This window comes from Colletotrichum phormii, assembly GCF_030913505.1.
Source record: "Colletotrichum phormii strain CBS 102054 chromosome Unknown BDP81scaffold_4, whole genome shotgun sequence".
NCBI classification, from domain to species: domain Eukaryota; kingdom Fungi; phylum Ascomycota; class Sordariomycetes; order Glomerellales; family Glomerellaceae; genus Colletotrichum; species Colletotrichum phormii.
Window position 1 is genome coordinate 1510721 of NW_026851446.1, and position 14297 is coordinate 1525017.

The window sequence follows — 14297 nt, forward strand, 5'->3', positions numbered from 1 at the left end:
GACTGGCGAGCTGCGCAATCACTGCGCGTGTAACGAATATCAGTAACGGCCGAATATCATATAGAACCGGGCGCAGGCAGAGCCGGGTCAGCCTGTGGAGGGTGTTGGGTGTATAGGGAAAGCGTCTGGTTGTATCAACCACAGGAGCCGCGGTCGACGCCGTCCACGGCCACAGAGCTACGGACAGGATGATCTGCCGCACATCGTGGCGTCGGGAAACCCGGATGAGTAGGGCGGCGCCGGCGGAAGCCGACAAAACCGGCGTGAAAAGCCGGAGCGCTTCCGCCCTTCCGCCCTTCCGTTGCGGAGTTTCCCTGGCCGACGCACCGCACTCTGGACAAGATGATGCCGCGTGTAAGATGGAGGAGCCGAGTGCACCGACGAAACAAAGCATGCATGCCGCGGCCATAAGGTTCGCGCATCGATTTATACCCTTCGCATGGAGTAAAGGAAACGGGCATAAACACGGGATGTTTTTCATCAAAAAAAGGGCTAGGGAAAAACTTTATTTGTCCTCTAGAAAACCACCCTGGCCTTTTTTTTTTTTCCTTCTTCTCTTTTTCTTCATCCACTTCTAAATTTACCGAAAGGTAATAATACAAACTTATCATTCAAAGACAAATCTTCATGTTGCCTCTCCTTGTATTTATTTGTGACGTGAGGTAGTATCTTTCCATTGCCATCTTGAGAACAAGCAGTGTGGTTATTCCCGAGCTTAAGTGATGGTCGAACGGCCTAGTCATCTGCAAGACAACACCCCACGCGGGCGCATCCCGTGGGTGAGTGGGTGTGGTCGGAGTTGTTCATCCCCCCCCCCCCTCCCTCCATCTCCTCATGTTCTCTTTCCCCGAAAAAAAAAGCCATCTGCTGCAGAAAAACCAAACACATACGCGCGCTGACCGAGAAAAGCAGGCGGGAAAACCAGCTGATGGTGCCGTCATGTGAACTCAATTGGACCATCTCTCTCTCTCTCTCTCCCCCCCACCTTTTGACTCCAAACGACCTCTCTGACACAAGCTGAGGAAAACATATGATAAACAAACGGTTTGTCGTCGAAAGCCCGCATTTCAACTCGCGGGTTTATCGTAATGTTTATTGTATAATGACAAAACCGCCTTGAGAAATGAGCAAAAAAGAAGAAGAAATCATGTCGATTGATACCCAACCCCGCAGAGATGACGATAATCGTGTTGCCGCGAAAGCTGCGAGACAAGGTGGCGGGGTGGCTTCGATGATAACATCATTTATACATGATACCGCAGGTGGCCCGGCCCTGGATTCCGTGAGCAAGGATGCGGATTTACAACGCAGCTATGGCAAAGACACCGAGACCAAAGACGACGACGACGGCAAAGTCGCCGCATTCCTGCAACGGAACGGACTCCACACCTCCGCCATCGCGGCAGCGCACGAGTTCGCGCAGTCACTGTTTCCCGCCTGCGACGTCAAGAGGGCGCCGTTTCAGGGGTACTGCTCGTATACGCTGCTCCTGAGGCCGCTCCCGAGGCCGCTCCCGCCCGGCAGTAGTCGTGTAAGCCACGAAGCGACGGGACCGCGGCGGGATAGCGGGGTCGAGGCTGGTGAAGGGACCGGTGGAGGGAGTTTGGGGAGTCAAAGCGGGAGCGAGGGCGGTACGAGTTGGAAGAGCGGTGGCAGCGGCGGCGGCGGCGGCGGTGGTGGAAGACTCGTTCAGTTCCGGCCTAGGAGGCATGGTATTGATGTTGATATCTGCGGCGAGGCGAGGGCTGTGTTTGGGGATGGGATCGTGCCGGGCGTGGAGGAGCTTGGTGTCTTGGAGGGGTTGGAGACGACGACGACGACGAGCCGTGGTGGGAGGGGGAGGAAGGACGGGGAGCTGTGCGCGTATCTCTTGGAGAGGGTCGGCGGTGTTTCGTTGACGGGGTTCAGGGGTATGTCCGCCGGTCTGGGGACGGATCCGAGGGCGTCGAGGCGGAGGCTTGTTGCGGATCTGGCTGTTGTCTTTGCGGATTCGTGGAGGGGCAGGCGGGAGGCTTTTTGGGGTGATGGACACGGCGACGGCGTCAGGGGCCGCGTGGGAGGGAGTATGGCGTGGCGGTTGGAGATTATGGAAAAGGGGTTGCCTTTGGAGTTTAGGGCCGTTGTGAAGGAGGTTAGGGGGGATTTGGGGGATATCGAGGGGTTGCCTTGGGTTGTTACGCATGGGGACCTCGTGCCGGATAACGTCATGGTTCATCCGCCGCGCGAGGAGGGTGAGGGCGAGGGCGGCGAGGCGTGGGTGAGGCAGAGGCTGGGGTGGGGGAGGGAGGAGAGGGCTGGCGGGTTGGTTGGGTTGATTGACTGGGCTGAGGCGGAGTGGTTGCCGTTCGGGGTGGGGATGTACGGGCTTGAGGAGGTGTTGGGGGAGGATGTTGTTGTTGATGAGAGCAGTGATATCGACTGTGTTGGCGGTGTAAGTGTTGCTACTACCGCCACGACTACGACGACGACGACGAGGTTCGAGTACTATCCCGAAGCAGCCTCCCTTCGCACCCTCTTCTGGGATGAGGTCGGGCGCGTGGTGGGTGATGAGGAGGTTATTCGCCGGGCGAAGCGGGCTCAGGTTCTCGGAGTCCTGCTCTGGAGGGGCATTGCCTTTGACGATGGTGCGCTGGGCAGGGTTGTGGACGCGGAGAGGGACGCGTGGGACTTGCAGAGGTTGCGAGCTTGGGCCTTTGAGGATGGGGGGCTCGGGTTGAGTCGTGGGAAGGCTGAGGCTGAGGTGGCTCGGGGGAGAAGGAAGGGGGAGAAGAGAGGTGGCAGACGGTTGTTGAAGAGGGTTTTGGGATGGATCAGAGGGTGCTTTAAGGGGTTGTGAGATGGTCGATGTCGGTGTTTGATTGAGTAGATATAGATTGGGGTGGTTACCTAGACCATGGAGTTTCGGATTATGTATGAGGGCTTCCAAGACTCGGAAACCCAAGTTAATGAAGTAATCTCTTCCAACGAGTATTGCGAGGAAGCGTCTTGTTGGGAATGCGGTTTCGACGTGAATATATTGCAAACATAAATAGGAACCCCCTCTGTTCACTCAGCTCACTCAAAACTACCCATGGGCCAAACTGTTCACGCCTTCAACCTTCTCGTAAATTCAATGATAACTTGCTATGCCATGTAAGTTTACGCTCGTCTTTATGTCATGGTTCCAAAAATCGGTCCAACAAAGAGTTGAAGACAAGCTTCGAACGCTCGTTATATTCGTTGGACAAGAAGAAAAAAATGTTTAAGGACGAGGCTTATGAGGCCGAGGACGAGACTTTCATCTTTAGATGTTCGTGTTAATGGAAGAGTTCTTAACTTCACTCCTGTCAGCAGCATCTCTAGTGATCAAAACGGGTGTTAGGTCCGTGGAGAAGAGAACTGTTAATAAGAAAGGACGACCCCGGAGTCCCTTTCTTGATTTCACGAGTATTTGTAAGTGGGCGAGCAAACGCATCGTTCGTTTTACCAATGTTTGTAGATGGTCCAGGCTGGTTGATATCGTGTACACGTCCAAACGTACGTGTGGCGCTCTTCCTCGTGCACGAGACATTGGAAGAATTAACCGATACTGACCGATCACCATTGAAGAGGCTAGATATGAGGGCATTGCATTTCCTATATTACCCTATCACTTGTCGATGTGAGTGCTTTGGCTTTATCCCAATAAAACTAAAACAGAAGCGGAGAATGAATCACATCACTAGACGAATACATCCATCTCTTGCTTCCCATGTAATGTCAAGGTCCATGTCCCGAGACCAACGCAATCGCCGGAAACCAATCTCAACGACCGGGAGAGTAGCTCTCATGCCACTCTCCTCTGAGACCTACGAAGCAAGCTATGTATGTTATGGATACACCATTACATAGGTAATTTAGTCAGATCATCGTCTTCTTGGCCCGAATATATCATTACACATGTTTCCAGTTGTAGTCAAACTAATCTCATCGACTGCACATGATAGCCCAAATCCCAAATCCGAAGTCATCACACCCCCGCCGCCCCTTTCTGATATCGCCTTCCATGCCCGGATCATCATACTTGTTCAGCCAAGCCCCTTCCATAGACTAACTAGACTGACTACCTCTTTAACGCAGTAGATCAACTAGCTAATATCTCTTTTCTATTGGAACGAGCCCGCCACGGCGCAACAGCGGGTATGAGCACGTATCACAGGGTGACGGACACCATGTCACGTTGGTCACGATCCGGAAGCCTCGCACGGAAGAAGAGAGTAAATACCTCACGAGCTTCACTTGAGAGGCAAAAGACTAGTTGAAGACGTAGCAGAGAAGACAAAAAGTGAGCGAGGGGATTGATTTCAGCGCAGTCTCGAGTCAGGAAAGTGTCGTTTAACGTCACGGTGTATGTAGGTCGCGAATCGGGTCGGCTAGACGCAGGCTGAGATGCGGGTAGGTAGGCCAAGTATCAAGGTGGAAAGGGATCAGTACCAAAGAGGAGAATGATAAGGGAGGCTGTGCTTCGATACTTCGTGATGAGAGATGAAAACACTCTGAATTTCTGGAGAACAGAATCCTCTTATATACGCAAGTTCAAGGAGGTAGAGCGAACCGCGCTTCCCACTTCATTCATACGACCCGCGACCCCGCGCCAGCAACGCCGGGCGAACCAGGCGGACCAAACGCCAACACACCACAAACTCCCACACCAAATCTAAGCCATGATCAGGCTGTCACTGACCGACCTCACAACGAGTAGGTACCTCGTGCATGCACCAATGTAAAACGGAACCTGCGCAAGGCCCTGTTCAAATCACATTCCCACTTCCCTCCATCTACATCTACATACACCCAGAACTCCCTCCCAGCTCGCGACCCACGCCGTCAAGAAAAGAAAGCCTACAACCGATGCCTCGAGATGAAGAGACAAGCCGAGAATCGGTGTCACCAAAAGACCACACCTTTACCTCACTGCATTCCAAGTCCAACCGCAAGCCACACCCAGGCGCTTCGACACTGACGAGTCCTAACGAGGTAGCTTGCAGCAGGCAGACAAGAGAGAAAGCCTACAGCCTGCAGAGCCGCCCGCCCCCAATGATGACGGCGGCGCCTCGACGGGCCGCCTTACGTAGTAGGTACACTTTACAAAAAGAGACGGGAAACGCTGTCGCTAGCCTCACTTTGGCCGGGCGGAAACGGGCGGGAAGACGCAGTGTGCTGATCCTCCCTCAGCTTGCATGTGGGCATACATCTCTTGTGAAAATCCAGTAGGGATTGTGCTTCTGCGAGAATCGCGCCCTCGAATAAGCTTCCCGGCGTGGAAAACGCCTCGAGTACTCCGTATTGGGGGTTGAAATGCCCGCTGCTTTACGCCGTCAACTAGGTGCCCATCGGGAGCGGCTGACAGTTGATCCGATTGATCCGGCCCGTTACGCTGGACCGTATCGCATAGTTCCGCAACACTGTACAATACCTAAGCAATCCCTGCCCTCGCCTCAACTGCAGCTTACAACAGCCGCTCATCACATGGACCACACCTATGGCCTCCCTTACGACCCAGATGAATGCTCTTCCAGCCTTGACGCCGGCCCAGTGGTGCCAGGTATTCTTCGGGCTTTCAACAGCAGCAGTATTGGCTATTCAAGTAGTCCCAAGGACAACTCAGCGTCTTCTCCTCGACTACGGCGCCCGCTCACCGGCCAATACCACCGATGAACGGACGAAGGAGGCCACTGGTCCCAAGGAAATGGACTTGTTCACCAAAGCCGCCAAAGCGGTGTCGTCCATTGGTCAAATCCCACACTCGTGGTTTATGCACTTCTACGTCGCGTCCGTTGCGGGTTCGGCCTTCTGGGCATGGCAGTATCTTCGAAGCGGTTCAGCCATGACCTTCATCGCTGCTCGGCAAGCGGCATCGGGAGGTCCTTCTACGAGCATCGAGCAGACGGTTCTTGTCTGGACATTGATGGCGCTGCAAGGCACGAGGAGGTTGTACGAGTGTCTCTTTGTAATGAGACCAGGGTCTTCCAAAATGTGGTTCGTCCATTGGCTGCTTGGATTGGGTTTCTATCTCTGCATGAGCGTATCCGTCTGGGTCGACGGCTCAGGTGAGGATGTCTATTTTCCACTTCAAGATACACACTCACCTTTCCCAGCTGCCTTGAGACAAGCAGCAGCACCGAGTTTTGAGGGCCTGCTGTCGCCTGGAGTCGTCATGGGGACCATCGCGTACCTTTACGGCTGGACTAATCAGCATAATTGCCATAAACACCTGGCCAGCCTCAAAAAGTATTCCTTGCCGGAGCAGGGCCTTTTTCGGTACCTCATCTGCCCTCACTACACTTGCGAATGCCTGATCTATCTGGGCCTTGCCATAATAGCCGCGCCAAAGGGCTACATCGTCAATCGCACCCTCATGGGTGCGCTATGGTTCATCGTCGCCAACTTGGGCACAACAGCAGATGGTACCAAACAGTGGTACGCACACAAGTTTGGCGCTGAGAAGGTCGCCAGTAAATGGAGGATGATACCCTTTGTCTTCTAGACACACTTGCGCCTCGAATTTTACTTCTTTCCAAACAAGCCAAACTTGGCTCCAAGCTTCGACACCTGCATGACATCCCGATATGTAAGGCTCGTCCTGGTTGCGCGCGCGCTTCGGCCGGCAGAAAAGTCATTCTGCGAACGCAGGAGATCCCAGTTCACAATCGTCTCGGCAGAGAGCTCAACGTCTTCCTCGATATCGGCAATGCCGTGGAGATAATCGGTATAGAGGTCGTCGGTAGTGATGAGGAGACTCCTGGGCTCCTGTAGAATGCGTCCCACAGGCTCGGGGTCCATGACACCATCTTCCTTGATTTGGTATAGGTTCAGACATAGACTTGCTCCAAGACTGACGGTGCATACAACTGGATGATAGGCAGCCCCGTCCTATAGCCAGTATGAGATTCAGAGCTTTTCACGTGAACACCTACCATGTACTCAACTTATGCGGCATGATTCCCACTCCCGGAGGATACTCGTTTATTAGCACGTGGTTCGGTCGTTTGTGAGGACTGCCGGCGAAGAGATTGGACGAATCAGGATCGGCGGCGAGAGGCAAGGAGAGAATCCGCGAGATCACAGGCTCTTGCAACCACGGTGGTAAGGGAGCATCGATCAGCTTGTTGTTGACGAGATCGGACGGCCATGTTTGGAGACGTCGATGAGTCAGTTGCTTCCAGCGGGGTTTCGGTGCCTCAGCTATCTGTTGGTTGCAAAGGCAAGTTAGTCACAGCTGTGCGTCGACGGACGTCGTCGAAATAAGTTTCCGGTACCTTTTGTAAGATTAAGCGTTCCTCTTCCTCTGATATGAAGTCTGCAATGTAATAAGAGGATGGCGGAAGCTTCTTGACTCTGACGTCGTCGAGGGAGGCAGGTAAGTTCACGGTTCCCAAAGGCATATTGACGGCCTCGCCTCGCAGCTGTGTGGTCGCAGACGTTTGAAAGTTAGGACACGGGTGGTGTGATCTGGCGCTGCGCCCAACTTTATGGATGGGGATCCCAAACGAAGTGACGTGATGTTGGATGTTGAGGCCGGGAAGGCCAGGTACGTCGAAGCTTGTGGCTAGTCGGCACGAGGTGCGCGAATGTCGTCGACGTAAGATCCAAGCTCCGGCTGCAAAGCGGCATAAGAAGCCAAGGGTCAAACGGTTCTGCGTCGAGCTGGGACGATCCAGGCAACGATGGGAGCGACGAGGATGGCAAGGTTGGGTGGAGAAGCAAGGACGGGAGCTGGATGGATGCGACGGGCAGGAATACCTACCTCAGTCCTCAAGGCTTGAGCGCGCCTGCCTTGTGCTTGTCAGACAGTCAGACACGCCAAACCAGAGGTCGCCAGTTGCCTCAAGCAGTCAAGGATGGGAGGTCTTGCACTAATAACAGGAGAAGGCGAGAACGGACGCCTGCTTAGAATACGCTAGGTCTAATCAGGAAACGGTAGATGGAGTCACAGGCAGCGTGTGACTGACGATAAGGTATCCGTTCTCAGTGGCAGTGGTGCTATTCGCCACAGACTCTGATTGGCTGGTCTGGGTCCCGCTTCATGAGCTCTCCGTTTTCAATGTCGCTCATGATTCGCTGTTTGAATTCAAGATGCGACGACCGGGGAGGGGGAAGAGGAGTCTGCTGCGACTCTGGAAGGGGGCTGGGATTGGCCGAGGTGGGGTCCAGAGAATTTGGAGGCTTCTATACGTATCTTTCAAGTCGCACCAAGAACACCCACCGGGCAGATTCGAGGTTTCCCACCAGCAAGGAGAAAGACAAGTTTTGGCATTTGCAAGACTAGGTAGCAAACCAAAAAAAACCTTGGATGGTCGGGTCGGGCTAAATAGGTATTCGTTTTGCATTGGAGCCATGGGAAATTTCCGCAGGCTGGTGTGTCCAGGGTCAGGTGGCCCAATAGACAACGTGCAGCCGGTTGCTGCAGCTTGCGAAAAAGAAAGACGACGGCGTTGCTATCGAGACAGCGTGCTTGTCGACGATGGGTACTTGTAGATCCAGCAAAACTCTGTTGGGGTTCCAAGTAGCACTTTGTCAAATTCGAGTACCTTACCTTACGTAGTGCCGACTGCTGATGTGGCCACCTCAGTCGTCAGGCTGCCACTGGCAGTGCCGCTACCACCAGGTGCACACCTCTCACTCTCATAGCCTGCTGTGCGGCGTGCCTGCTTGCCTCAGGGCTGCGTGCCTGCTTGCCTGATGTCGGCTGGTGCTTCCTCTCTCTCTTTCTCCCGTCTCCCGTCTCCTTTGCTGCTTGTGGCTGTCCCGTGTCCCGTATTTTCGAGCAAGTCCATCCCCCCCTGGTCGGGTCCAATCAAAGAGGTGGCGATCAGACTTTTTGACTCTGAAGACTCGCTCGCGGCCCCATTTCCACCTTTCAGCCAAATCGAAGCATCAAGCGTCACCAACAGACCCTTTTCCCACATTCTCTACCAACGCCCGCCTCCATACATTCCGCACGCATTATTCTGTCCCGGCCAGGCGCTTTCTTAGTCGTTTTTCTGTCCCTTTCATCCTCGACGTGATCCGATATCCAATACGCAACTCTTTCCTCCCGTCCGACACCCAAACGCCCAACGCCATTCGCGCGCGCGCACCCCCCCCCCCCCCCCCCCCCCGTGACTGACCTGGCCACTTTCTCTTAGGGGGGTCATCTCGAGCGACCGAGAAATAGTCCACCGACTGCCATCAATTCAATCCGCCTCTCCAACCCTCTTTCTCGCGGCCGACCTCTGGCCAGGATGGTGCTGGCCAGCTTTTCGACCTCTAGATAAATGATATGGATGCGCAGAATGCTGCCGGGTCCGACAAGCCGAAGCCCGTCGCTGCGGCGGAGAAGCGACCGGGCAATCATCAACCTGACGAGTCTCACGAGTCCAACAGCGAACCGACCAAGGACCTGGACGATTCCATCAAATCCCCGCCTCATCTGCCCAAAGACATCAAGCCTAGCGTAATCGTATTCCGCGCCCCTCCTGTAGCCGACGACGCTCCTGTCGACCGAGACTCTGATGCCGAGACCATCGTACTGCCTGGTAAGGATGGCCACTCACCCTCCAAGGTGAGGAAGGTCAAGCACGAGGACCGCAGCGATGGAGAGCCCCCGGTTCTCCCAGTCCCCCTGCTCCCCCGGAAAAATCGTGATGCGAGTGCTAGCAGAGACGGCGACAAGGAAAAGACGGCCAATCCTGCCCGTCTGTCCGAAACGGCCTCCTCGCTCGGCTTGAAGAAGAAGCGCCTCCACGATCAATCCGCCAGGAGTAAAGATGGTTCCAGCGGCCTCAGCTCGGCTCCTGCGTCCCCTCCCCACCGCAGGCGTCGATCTGGTGGGCACTCCGATTCCGATACGGGTGCTGACCGTAGGAAATCCCCCAAGCTGTCCCTGAAAGACCGGGCAAAGTCCATCGATAGGATTCCCCACAAACGCAAAGCTTCCAGGGCAGACTCGGATGATGAGGCGGAAAATCGAAAGGTCCGAAGGCAACGAATCTCGGATAACAACAACACCATCGAAGCTCGAGCTCGTCTGCCCAAGGAACCAAAGTCTTCGTCTTCGTCTAGGAGAGAACACGACGGCCACTCAGGATCACGCACCAGATCCGTCTCTCCACACCACCCACGTGCCCACAGGCGGAGCGTCTCGACCCAACTTCCCGCAAACTCGTCTAATGGCCTGAGCTACAAGAAGAAACGCCTCCCTCCCCCGCTGCAATCTACAGACTATCACTCGGATGAATCCTCTGCCAGCGGCAGCCCTCATCCTCGGAGCTCCAAGCTGCGAAACCTCTCCACCCCCGCAACCGCTGAGTCAAATATGTCGCCGGCCAAGATTGCACCACACAAGAAACATCTCGACGCCCACGGCCAAACCTTCCTCGCCAGGGCATGTGCCCGAGGCGAATACGACCTGGCCAAGCAAAGACTAGGAGAGCGACCCGAGGATCTCAATGTGGCCGACTATGCTGGCAACACGCCACTTCAGATTGCCGCGATTAACGGATACGAGGACATCGTCAAGCTTCTCATCGACGCGGGCTGCAACCTGGATTGTGTCAACTATGACAAAGACACACCATTGTTAGACGCTGTCGACAACGGTCACTTGGGAGTGGTCAAGCTATTGCTGAATGCGGGGGTAAATCCAAGGAAAGCCAACTTGAGCGGAGAGGAGCCCTTGGATCGAGTTAGCGACGACTTGGATAATGCGGAAGATTTCCGAGCCGCATTGGTTGAAGCCAAGTCACGGCAGGGAGAACGCAGACGTACATCCGAAGACCATCACCCTGCCGACCAATTCGATAGCAGGTCATCTCATGGCCCAGACAGCCCACGACGGTCACCTGCGCCGTCTGCGTCTAATGCTAGCGGTCGACGAGCCGGCACGGTCAGGGCAAACAAGACAAGCAATCATCTCTTGTACATGTCACTCGACGACAAGACGTTACGACAAGCCGCGGGAAAAGGCGACGAGGAGACTGTCACGCGAATTTTGCAGGTTAAGGACGGTTGCGATGACTCGGAAGCCATGGTTGCTGCTGCTCGTGGTGGGCACGAAGTCGTGATCCAACTGCTGCTGGCTCTTGGTGGAGCGAATCCAGATCCTGCACCTGTCTCGAGCATGCCACCCGAATTTGCCACACCGATGTTGGCGGCGATTGGCCAGGAAAATATCAAGGTCGTCAGACTACTCTTGGATCAGGGAAACTTTGATCCGACTCGCCGATTCAAAGGCGAGACCTACCACGAAATTGCCCGCCGTCGACAGGGAACGAACTGGAAAGATGAGGAGCACATGCTCAAGGAGTCTTACGATGCGTACAGGAAGTCGCACCGCGATATCTCAAAGACGAAATCTCCTGGTAGACGCGAGCGAGAGAAGGAACGCGAGAGAGATCGCGACAGGGAGCAGGACCGTGAGATGAAGCGCCAAGGTCGAAACGAACTCAAGGACGAAGCGCGTGCGCACAAGCGTAACCTCTCTAGCCCATCCCGTGACCCGGAGAAAAGGAAGAAACTTTCTTCTGGACGAGCCATCACGAGTCCCAAGGAGAAACGTAGGGCAGATTCATTTCACGAAGATCAAATTTCACCGAAGCGTGGTCCCGGCAGGCCGCGTAAAGAAGAGCGAGTACCTACGATCGCTGTTTCAGACCGAGAGGCCTCACCGGCTCTTTCACAGAAGCAGGCCGCCAAAGCAGCGAAACGAGCCGAGTCTGATGTTGCCGCAATGTCGTCTGAAGGGGAAGCTGCAAAGCCGCGCCGAAAGCTCGTTTCCAAGGGGGAGCTCCGTGGCGAGAGGGAGAAGAACCGACGAGCGAGCATGGTATCTACAACTTCATCACTGAAAGATCCTTCGAGCCCCCGCGACCCAAAACTTGACGACCATTCCGAAAAGCCGAAGGGCGAGCCGCTGTCAGAGAAGTACCACGATCGCACGAAAGCTCTCAAGAGAGACGAGTCTCGGGATCGGCTATCGGTGTCTGGCGACAATTCGTCCAAGCGTCACCGTTCTAGTGTCACGCCACCACACTCGAGCACGGGAGACAAGGATGAAGGCGAGGCACCTGTGAAGCGTAGGCGGCTCGACGTTGAAGGCAAGGAGCGACGGCCTAAATCGACTGCTTCACCCGACGATCCTCACAGGACACCTCGTGATGGCCCGCCTCGATCAAAGTCGAGCTTGAGAGACCAAGATGACAACGATCGGAGACCGACCAAGCCCAAGGCTGATGCTGATGGCCACAGACGGGAATCCGGGAAATCAAGCAACAGTGACAAATCTAGCATCCACGTTAAATCTGAGGACTTTGATATCGAGATGCCGGATGCGTCGGATGTCAAGGACACAGTGGAAGCGGAACCACGCGTCAAGAAGGAGCGCGACGATGAGAAGCGACGTCTTGAAGAGAAGGAGAGGCGAAGGGAAGAGAAGCGTCAAGAAGAGCGGAAGCGCCGTGAAGCTGAGGCCGAAGAAACCCGCAAAAAGGAGGAGGCTCGTCAACGCGAACGCGAGGCCGAAGAGAAGAAGCGGGAGGCCGAGCAGAAGAAACGCGAAGCTGAGCAGAAACAGCGTGAGCGCGAGGCTGAAGAGAAACGCTTAAAGGAGGAGGAAGAAGCCAGACAGCGTGAGGAGCAGGAACGCAAGCGCAAGGCCGAACTCGAAAAGAAACGCCAGGAGGAAGAAGAACGGCAGCGGCGCGAGGCCGAAGAGAAGAAGCAACGCGAGCGCGAAGAAGAGGAACGAAGGTTCCGCGAGGAGGAGGAGAAGAAGCGGCGCGAAGAGGAAGAAACCAAGAGGAAGGAAGAGGAGGCTCGCAAGCAGCGAGAGGAAAAGGAGAGGCTCCGCAAGGAACGTATCGAGCGAGAAGCTGCCGAGGAGGCCAAGCGAGTTCGCGAGGAGGAGGAACGACAAGAGCGTGAGCGCAAGGAGCGACTTGAGCGCGAGGAGATGGAGCGCAAGCAAGCTGCTAAAGAGGCCGAGCAGCGTCGTATCCTCGAGGAGCAAGAACGCATGCGCGTGGCGAAATTGCCTCCTCTGTTGCGCTGGCTAGACGGTTGCCCGAACCCCAAAACCTCGGAATACGCGGCTAAGTTCAAGCATATGCAAGGCGTGCGGTTCGACACCATTCACCCACAAGCAAACGGCACGGCAGACGGCAGAGAACAATGGGTGCTAAACACACATATCGCGCTACTCCTCGGAGAGAAGGACCTTTCCTTGTCAAGATGTAAGTGCTCGAATGATCTGTTCATGTTGCTCGTCACTAACGAAAAATCAGATACGGCTTGGGAACATGTCCCCGTGTCCGACGTCGCTAAAAAGGTCATCTGGAGACTTGAGTCGGATTGGTATGCCTTGCTCAAGGAGAACTTCTACGAGCTCGGAGCTGGCCTGCCAGATTATTACGGAGAAGGCGAGGATCCCTTCAGGATGAGCTTTCGCTTGAAGGAGAAGCTCCGTGTTGAGGCCCGTGAGAAGTTCCTGAAGATGGACATGTTCTTTGTCAAGGTACGTTTGAAATTTGTCCAATGACAGTGGGGTGACTGGGCTGACTCCGGATGTAGGTGTCGGACTTGATGTCGATTGCTCCAGACGTTCCTCATCTCCGGGATCTCAAGATGAGCGTAGAGTATCGCGAAATCCCAGACAACGAAGGCCAACTCTACGGATGGCAAGTTCCGCAGAAGTGGAAACAAGATCCCGACGCTGATCGGTTCTTTGGATTCGCGCCAAGGAACAAATATTATGTCAACGGTGTCATGGTCGAGGAACAGATGCCTGGACTTTCTGCTACAAGCAGCACACCCTTTCCCGAGAAGCGGGCCCCTCGAAAGGGATTGCAACAGGTTTTCCCTGGCGACCCCGACTATGCCCGCGTATGCAAAGAACAAGGGCTTGATTTCCTTCTGAACGGCACAAAAACGCCGACGATGCCCAACGGCGGACATTTGTCGCCGCGGAGCCAGTCGAATGTCACAGAAGCAATGGCTGAGCCCGTCAATGATACCCAGCCGGCAGCCTCCGCTACTGCGCCAGTGTTGCCCGAGCCGAGACTTGTTCCCAATGGCGTGAACGGCATATCAGCCCCAAGCACCAACTGAGTGGAGTCGGATCACAAGTAGATCAAACGTACCATTATTTAATATACACATGTACACATTCCTGCAGCAATCCCCGGCTCATTACGCCCCGAGTGCCGATGGAACACCCAGGGGGACCACCGCCTTTCACTGTTGAAGATAAACCCAGCGGCCTATCTCGCCTTTCGAATCTTGGGGTACAGAGACTCGCTTGG

General features: G+C 54.9%; 6 protein-coding genes across 6 annotated transcripts; 4 read left to right on the forward strand and 2 right to left on the reverse strand.

Moving 5' to 3' along the window:
• Positions 1-61: 61 nt before the first annotated feature.
• BDP81DRAFT_163603 (uncharacterized protein) lies at positions 62-807 on the reverse strand. Its single transcript, XM_060582070.1, has one exon. The coding sequence runs from the start codon at positions 609-611 to the stop codon at positions 135-137; it is 477 nt and encodes a 158-aa protein (XP_060449062.1). The 5' UTR covers positions 612-807; the 3' UTR covers positions 62-134.
• A 535-nt stretch (positions 808-1342) lies between these two features.
• Positions 1343-2836, forward strand: BDP81DRAFT_292648 (uncharacterized protein; the record flags this gene model as incomplete). Its single annotated transcript, XM_060583077.1, has 1 exon — positions 1343-2836. A coding segment is annotated over one exon (1494 nt), but the record flags the coding sequence as incomplete, so codon positions are not given.
• A 1721-nt stretch (positions 2837-4557) lies between these two features.
• On the forward strand, positions 4558-5366 carry BDP81DRAFT_163619 (uncharacterized protein). Its single transcript, XM_060582071.1, has one exon. The coding sequence runs from the start codon at positions 4732-4734 to the stop codon at positions 5230-5232; it is 501 nt and encodes a 166-aa protein (XP_060449064.1). The 5' UTR covers positions 4558-4731; the 3' UTR covers positions 5233-5366.
• Positions 5367-5500: 134 nt separating this feature from the next.
• On the forward strand, positions 5501-6505 carry BDP81DRAFT_311830 (3-oxo-5-alpha-steroid 4-dehydrogenase; the record flags this gene model as incomplete). The annotated part of the gene is made up of 2 exons (XM_060583755.1): positions 5501-6068; positions 6117-6505. 2 exons carry the CDS (start codon positions 5501-5503, stop codon positions 6503-6505), a joined length of 957 nt encoding a protein of 318 aa, XP_060449065.1.
• A 20-nt stretch (positions 6506-6525) lies between these two features.
• BDP81DRAFT_458578 (calpain) lies at positions 6526-7403 on the reverse strand (the record flags this gene model as incomplete). Its single annotated transcript, XM_060593430.1, has 3 exons — positions 6526-6891; positions 6968-7207; positions 7278-7403. 3 exons carry the CDS (start codon positions 7401-7403, stop codon positions 6526-6528), a joined length of 732 nt encoding a protein of 243 aa, XP_060449066.1.
• Positions 7404-9280: 1877 nt separating this feature from the next.
• On the forward strand, positions 9281-14103 carry BDP81DRAFT_312644 (uncharacterized protein; the record flags this gene model as incomplete). Its single annotated transcript, XM_060583823.1, has 3 exons — positions 9281-13229; positions 13281-13510; positions 13567-14103. The coding sequence occupies 3 exons, from the start codon at positions 9281-9283 to the stop codon at positions 14101-14103; spliced, it is 4716 nt and encodes a 1571-aa protein (XP_060449067.1).
• Positions 14104-14297: the final 194 nt, after the last annotated feature.

What these genes read in the sequence shown, in the direction of transcription:
- BDP81DRAFT_163603 (XM_060582070.1), bottom strand. Translation starts at nt 611, where the DNA reads ATGATAAGTTTGTATTATTACCTTTCGGTAAATTTAGAAGTGGATGAA.
- BDP81DRAFT_163619 (XM_060582071.1), top strand. Translation starts at nt 4,732, where the DNA reads ATGCACCAATGTAAAACGGAACCTGCGCAAGGCCCTGTTCAAATCACA.